The sequence below is a fragment of the Chlamydomonas reinhardtii genome, chromosome 3 (genome assembly GCF_000002595.2).
Source record: "Chlamydomonas reinhardtii strain CC-503 cw92 mt+ chromosome 3, whole genome shotgun sequence".
NCBI lineage: Eukaryota > Viridiplantae > Chlorophyta > Chlorophyceae > Chlamydomonadales > Chlamydomonadaceae > Chlamydomonas > Chlamydomonas reinhardtii.
Genome location: NC_057006.1, coordinates 26,187 through 33,397, shown reverse-complemented (window position 1 = coordinate 33,397; position 7,211 = coordinate 26,187). Strand labels below are relative to the sequence as shown.

Genomic DNA, 7,211 nt, shown 5'->3' with positions numbered 1-7,211 from the left:
GCATGCACGAGGTTGGAGTGCACGAACAGCAACTCGCCCACCGGCAGCTGCAGGCGCACCAGCCGCCGATGGGGGGTGCTGGCGCAGAGGTCCTTCAGCACAGCTGCAGTCCGGCCCGCCTCCTTTGCTGCGGTGTACGCGCGGCCCCACAGCAGGATCTCGTGCTGGCTGGCCTGCGCCACCAGCAGGCTTGCCGGCTGGAGGGCGAGCATGATGAACCACCCGGGCTCCCCTGGCGCCATGTCGTGGTGGGGCACCTGCTCGGCAACCGGACGAGTGCCGGGCAGGTTCGCCAGCAGCACGGCGTCCTCCAGGTGCAGCCCCAGCTCACCCTTCGGGTCTGCCGCTGTCACGACCTCCTCCAGCAACGGTCGCAGTTTGTCGCAGAGCGCCAGGAGCCCAGCGCTGCCCGCGAGGTCCTTCCACAGCACCTGAACCCGCTGGCCCGTCCCCACGCTCATCCGGATCTCCGTCTGCACGCCCTGCAGTGCCGAGATGCGCTGGAAGATCTGCTCTCCGCGCTTGTCCGCCAGCGACGCCAGCTCCGCGATCAGGCGAGGGTTGATCAGCCTTGTAAGCGTTGCCGGCAGACGCACGGCGGCAAGGCCCAGGCCGCACAGCAGCGCAGGTGGCACCTCCTTGACCTCGCACCGGTAAATCTCGGTGGTGGCCTCGTCACGGGCAGCAGGCGGCGCCGCATCCTCGGACCTTTCTGGGCTGGGCAGCTGCTCCAGGCTGGGCGGCCGCCTCTTCTTCTTGGCAGGGCGCGCGCCAATCGGCTCCTGGCCCTACAACACAAGGGCATGAGCGATACACGATGAGCTGCAGTGGGCGTAAAAAGCCAAGAGCCGCCCCGCCCCGCCCCGCCCCGCCCCGCCCCGCCCCGCCCCGCCCCACCCGCCGTTCTAGCTGTCAGGGGATGCATGCCCTCTCACCGGTCCCGTTACGTTGCGTTGACCACGCGGTGCGGCCAACCGTGCACTGCTCCTCTGCGCTGCCCTGGCCGGTGGTGCCTGTATGCATGAGAGCGGATCGTGCAATTAGTGCATGCATGCTACCGGATCCTCGCCCCGTGCACCCACACATCATATGACCACTCACCGGCAGCGAACCACTGGCTGCGCCGCTGCTGGCCCATGCGCGCCCACTCGAGCTGCCATCTATGCCGCTGACTGCTACCGTGCGCCCACATGTGTCACCGCTTGCGCCGCTGTTGCTGACCTCCCCAGCCATACGCTGCTGGGTCAAAGAAGCAGGTACGCGACGTGCAGGCGGCTCGCTGGTGCGGGTACTGGCGGCGCCGAGCTGCTTTGTGTCCTGCATCGTGTCGGTGCCGGCATCACTGCCCGCCTCAGTGAGCTCTGTAGCCGGCACGTACTCCGGGGGCCCAGCCGAGCCGCCAGGCTGTTGGTCTTCGGGTGACCACCCCTGTACCGCCGGCGCCTGCGCCTGCGCCTCTGCCAGCTGCTGCGCCTGCGCCTGCGCCTCTGCCAGCTGCTGCGCCTGCGCCTGCGCCTCTGCCAGCTGCTGCGCCTGCGCCCGCGCCTCTGCCAGCTGCTGCGCCACGGCCTTGTTGGTCAGCTCCTGCATGGTTAAGTGTGTGAGTGGCCATTATAATCTATCGGAGGACGTGGGTCAGGAGCAGTACAACATGGCGGTAGTTGGGCAGCACCTGTAATCACTGGGAAGCCTTTCGCACCTGTGCGGCATCCTCAAAAGCGCGAACCGCGTAGTTGTACGTGGGGTTGTTTGCTGCGAGGGTGCCCGGTGTGGGAGCGCCCTCCAGTGCGGCAATCTCCAGCAGCATTCTTGCCTTGCCGCTCAGGTCCGCCTGCAGCCACCCCTCTCGCCCCGCCATGATTTCCTGCACCAGCAGGGCGCCGCCCTCCCGCACGTAGTCGCATGCCCGCTCGGGCTTTGACTTGGACCCCGTGAGCTCCATCAAGGTAGCTGGCATGCTATAACGGCTGTCGGGACTCCAGAACTGAACACGGCCGGGCCACACGGTGGCCGGGCGTCCGGCCACCCCACACGCCGAGGAGCACACGGACGGGCCTGGCGCCCGCGCGGCGGGCGTACAAATGCCCATGCCTGCTTGTTCCATACGTGTGCCCGTTCAGGCATGCTAGGAGCTCGCTGGCCGGTCACGGGGCGCCTCGTTGGCGCGTGGGTGGGCATGCGGACATGTTTGCCGGGTCCGCAATTCGTTAGGATTCGGGCTACCCCCACTTCAAGGTAGCCCGCTTGCGGTCATTTGGGCCCAACTATATGATAATAGGCAAATAAAGGAACCGACGCCAGGAAAGTGGCGACTTTCGGCCAGACCCTCAGCGACTTGCGACAGGGCCGGCCGCGCGAGAAAGCCAAAAACAACTCCTGAAGCATGACCGAATACAGCTCGCGCGGTGCTTCGTATGCCCCAGTCGTATATGTGTTTATTTGATTTCTCGCCGCGTTCACCAGCACCACCACAAAGGTGTGCCAGGTCAGACCGTGCCACGGTACCCTGGCCGTGCCCTGCGCGCACTCCCTGGGCCCGCCACGCCCCGTTGCTGCATCCCACTCCTGCCCCCAGCCCTCCAGGAGCCTCTGGGTACATGCATAGCAGTCGTCGGCATCACACCTGGGCAAATCAGCACGCATACGGACCCCCACTAGGCGGCGCCCAGCCCAGGGGTGCGTGCAAGGCTACACACTGTGCCCAAAGCTGGCAGGGGCTGCCGTGGCTCCTTTCGAAGGCCGACACGGCGTGGATGACCGACATAGCGCCTGTGCAATGCGGTGCAGGCGGCTCTGGGCAGCCCAACACGCACCAATGCGCTCAGCGCACCGCCCACCGCCGCCGTCGGTGCCCACGCAGCGCATCGCCAGTCACGGCCCGGGCATGGGAGGCGGCTGGAGGGGTGCTGCCCCGCTTCCGATCATAGCCAGAGATGGGCAGGCCACGTGGGGGTGCGCCAGGGGGCGGGGCGGATAATTCGGCGTGTGCGGAGGCATGCAGGCTTCGTGTGCGTGGGTGGGGGCCCTGAGGCCGTGAGGCTTCGGCGGAGGGGAATGGGCCGCTTGCATGCCTTGGAGCCTGGGCGCTGTACCTGCCCGGCTCGCACAGGCAAGCCCCGGCAGCTGGCATGCTATAACGGCTGTCGGGACTCCAGAACTGAACACGGCCGGGCCACACGGTGGCCGGGCGTCCGGCCACCCCACACGCCGAGGAGCACACGGACGGGCCTGGCGCCCGCGCGCGCGGCGGGCGTACAAATGCCCATGCCTGCTTGTTCCATACGTGTGCCCGTTCAGGCATGCTAGGAGCTCGCTGGCCGGGCACGGGGTGCCTCGTTGGCACGTGGGCGGGCATGCGGACATGTTTGCCGGGTCCGCAGTTCGTTAGGATTCGGGCTACCCCCACTTCAAGGTAGCCCGCTTGCGGTCATTTGGGCCCAACTATATGATAATAGGCAAATAAAGGAACCGACGCCAGGAAAGTGGCGACTTTCGGCCAGACCCTCAGCGACTTGCGACAGGGCCGGCCGCGCGAGAAAGCCAAAAACAACTCCTGAAGCATGACCGAATACAGCTCGCGCGGTGCTTCGTATGCCCCAGTCGTATATGTGTTTATTTGATTTCTCGCCGCGTTCACCAGCACCACCACAAAGGTGTGCCAGGTCAGACCGTGCCACGGTACCCTGGCCGTGCCCTGCGCGCACTCCCTGGGCCCGCCACGCCCCGTTGCTGCATCCCACTCCTGCCCCCAGCCCTCCAGGAGCCTCTGGGTACATGCATAGCAGTCGTCGGCATCACACCTGGGCAAATCAGCCCGCATACGGACCCCCACTAGGCGGCGCCCAGCCCAGGGGTGCGTGCAAGGCTACACACTGTGCCCAAAGCTGGCAGGGGCTGCCGTGGCTCCTTTCGAAGGCCGACACGGCGTGGATGACCGACATAGCGCCTGTGCAATGCGGTGCAGGCGGCTCTGGGCAGCCCGACACGCACCAATGCGCTCAGCGCACCGCCCACCGCCGCCGTCGGTGCCCACGCAGCGCATCGCCAGTCACGGCCCGGGCATGGGAGGCGGCTGGAGGGGTGCTGCCCCGCTTCCGATCATAGCCAGAGATGGGCAGGCCACGTGGGGGTGCGCCAGGGGGCGGGGCGGATAATAAGGCGTGTGCGGAGGCATGCAGGCTTCGTGTGCGTGGGTGGGGGCCCTGAGGCCGTGAGGCTTCGGCGGAGGGGAATGGGCCGCTTGCATGCCTTGGAGCCTGGGCGCTGTACCTGCCCGGCTCGCACAGGTAAGCCCCGTCAGCTGGCATGCTATAACGGCTGTCGGGACTCCAGAACTGAACACGGCCGGGCCACACGGTGGCCGGGCGTCCGGCCACCCCACACGCCGAGGAGCACACGGACGGGCCTGGCGCCCGCGCGGCGGGCGTACAAATGCCCATGCCTGCTTGTTCCATACGTGTGCCCGTTCAGGCATGCTAGGAGCTCGCTGGCCGGTCACGGGGCGCCTCGTTGGCGCGTGGGTGGGCATGCGGACATGTTTGCCGGGTCCGCAATTCGTTAGGATTCGGGCTACCCCCACTTCAAGGTAGCCCGCTTGCGGTCATTTGGGCCCAACTATATGATAATAGGCAAATAAAGGAACCGACGCCAGGAAAGTGGCGACTTTCGGCCAGACCCTCAGCGACTTGCGACAGGGCCGGCCGCGCGAGAAAGCCAAAAACAACTCCTGAAGCATGACCGAATACAGCTCGCGCGGTGCTTCGTATGCCCCAGTCGTATATGTGTTTATTTGATTTCTCGCCGCGTTCACCAGCACCACCACAAAGGTGTGCCAGGTCGGACCGTGCCACGGTACCCTGGCCGTGCCCTGCGCGCACTCCCTGGGCCCGCCACGCCCCGTTGCTGCATCCCACTCCTGCCCCCAGCCCTCCAGGAGCCTCTGGGTACATGCATAGCAGTCGTCGGCATCACACCTGGGCAAATCAGCACGCATACGGACCCTCACTAGGCGGCGCCCAGCCCAGGGGTGCGTGCAAGGCTACACACTGTGCCCAAAGCTGGCAGGGGCTGCCGTGGCTCCTTTCGAAGGCCGACACGGCGTGGATGACCGACATAGCGCCTGTGCAATGCGGTGCAGGCGGCTCTGGGCAGCCCGACACGCACCAATGCGCTCAGCGCACCGCCCACCGCCGCCGTCGGTGCCCACGCAGCGCATCGCCAGTCACGGCCCGGGCATGGGAGGCGGCTGGAGGGGTGCTGCCCCGCTTCCGATCATAGCCAGAGATGGGCAGGCCACGTGGGGGTGCGCCAGGGGGCGGGGCGGATAATTAGGCGTGTGCGGAGGCATGCAGGCTTCGTGTGCGTGGGTGGGGGCCCTGAGGCCGTGAGGCTTCGGCGGAGGGGAATGGGCCGCTTGCATGCCTTGGAGCCTGGGCGCTGTACCTGCCCGGCTCGCACAGGCAAGCCCCGGCAGCTGGCATGCTATAACGGCTGTCGGGACTCCAGAACTGAACACGGCCGGGCCACACGGTGGCCGGGCGTCCGGCCACCCCACGTACGCCGAGGAGCACACGGACGGGCCTGGCGCCCGCGCGGCGGGCGTACAAATGCCCATGCCTGCTTGTTCCATACGTGTGCCCGTTCAGGCATGCTAGGAGCTCGCTGGCCGGTCACGGGGCGCCTCGTTGGCGCGTGGGTGGGCATGCGGACATGTTTGCCGGGTCCGCAATTCGTTAGGATTCGGGCTACCCCCACTTCAAGGTAGCCCGCTTGCGGTCATTTGGGCCCAACTATATGATAATAGGCAAATAAAGGAACCGACGCCAGGAAAGTGGCGACTTTCGGCCAGACCCTCAGCGACTTGCGACAGGGCCGGCCGCGCGAGAAAGCCAAAAACAACTCCTGAAGCATGACCGAATACAGCTCGCGCGGTGCTTCGTATGCCCCAGTCGTATATGTGTTTATTTGATTTCTCGCCGCGTTCACCAGCACCACCACAAAGGTGTGCCAGGTCAGACCGTGCCACGGTACCCTGGCCGTGCCCTGCGCGCACTCCCTGGGCCCGCCACGCCCCGTTGCTGCATCCCACTCCTGCCCCCAGCCCTCCAGGAGCCTCTGGGTACATGCATAGCAGTCGTCGGCATCACACCTGGGCAAATCAGCCCGCATACGGACCCCCACTAGGCGGCGCCCAGCCCAGGGGTGCGTGCAAGGCTACACACTGTGCCCAAAGCTGGCAGGGGCTGCCGTGGCTCCTTTCGAAGGCCGACACGGCGTGGATGACCGACATAGCGCCTGTGCAATGCGGTGCAGGCGGCTCTGGGCAGCCCGACACGCACCAATGCGCTCAGCGCACCGCCCACCGCTGCCGTCGGTGCCCACGCAGCGCATCGCCAGTCACGGCCCGGGCATGGGAGGCGGCTGGAGGGGTGCTGCCCCACTTCCGATCATAGCCAGAGATGGGCAGGCCACGTGGGGGTGCGCCAGGGGGCGGGGCGGATAATAAGGCGTGTGCGGAGGCATGCAGGCTTCGTGTGCGTGGGTGGGGGCCCTGAGGCCGTGAGGCTTCGGCGGAGGGGAATGGGCCGCTTGCATGCCTTGGAGCCTGGGCGCTGTACCTGCCCGGCTCGCACAGGTAAGCCCCGTCAGCTGGCATGCTATAACGGCTGTCGGGACTCCAGAACTGAACACGGCCGGGCCACACGGTGGCCGGGCGTCCGGCCACCCCACACGCCGAGGAGCACACGGACAGGCCTGGCGCCCGCGCGCGCGGCGGGCGTACAAATGCCCATGCCTGCTTGTTCCATACGTGTGCCCGTTCAGGCATGCTAGGAGCTCGCTGGCCGGTCACGGGGCGCCTCGTTGGCGCGTGGGTGGGCATGCGGACATGTTTGCCGGGTCCGCAATTCGTTAGGATTCGGGCTACCCCCACTTCAAGGTAGCCCGCTTGCGGTCATTTGGGCCCAACTATATGATAATAGGCAAATAAAGGAACCGACGCCAGGAAAGTGGCGACTTTCGGCCAGACCCTCAGCGACTTGCGACAGGGCCGGCCGCGCGAGAAAGCCAAAAACAACTCCTGAAGCATGACCGAATACAGCTCGCGCGGTGCTTCGTATGCCCCAGTCGTATATGTGTTTATTTGATTTCTCGCCGCGTTCACCAGCACCACCACAAAGGTGTGCCAGGTCAGACCGTGCCACGGTACCCTG

General features: G+C 66.2%; 1 protein-coding gene across 1 annotated transcript in view; it reads right to left on the bottom strand.

The window, feature by feature from the left end:
• CHLRE_03g143727v5 (uncharacterized protein) overlaps window positions 1–2,412 on the bottom strand; it is a 3,456-nt gene extending 1,044 nt beyond the window's left edge. The window contains exons 1-4 of the mRNA XM_043060350.1: window positions 1,700–2,412; window positions 1,102–1,584; window positions 936–1,013; window positions 38–788 (exon numbers count right to left, since the gene is read on the bottom strand). Coding sequence (XP_042925479.1) covers window positions 38–788; window positions 936–1,013; window positions 1,102–1,584; window positions 1,700–2,089 — 1,702 coding nt within the window. The 5' untranslated portion in view covers window positions 2,090–2,412. The remainder of the gene's footprint in view (window positions 1–37; window positions 789–935; window positions 1,014–1,101; window positions 1,585–1,699) is intronic.
• Between the last annotated feature and the right edge of the window lie 4,799 nt (window positions 2,413–7,211).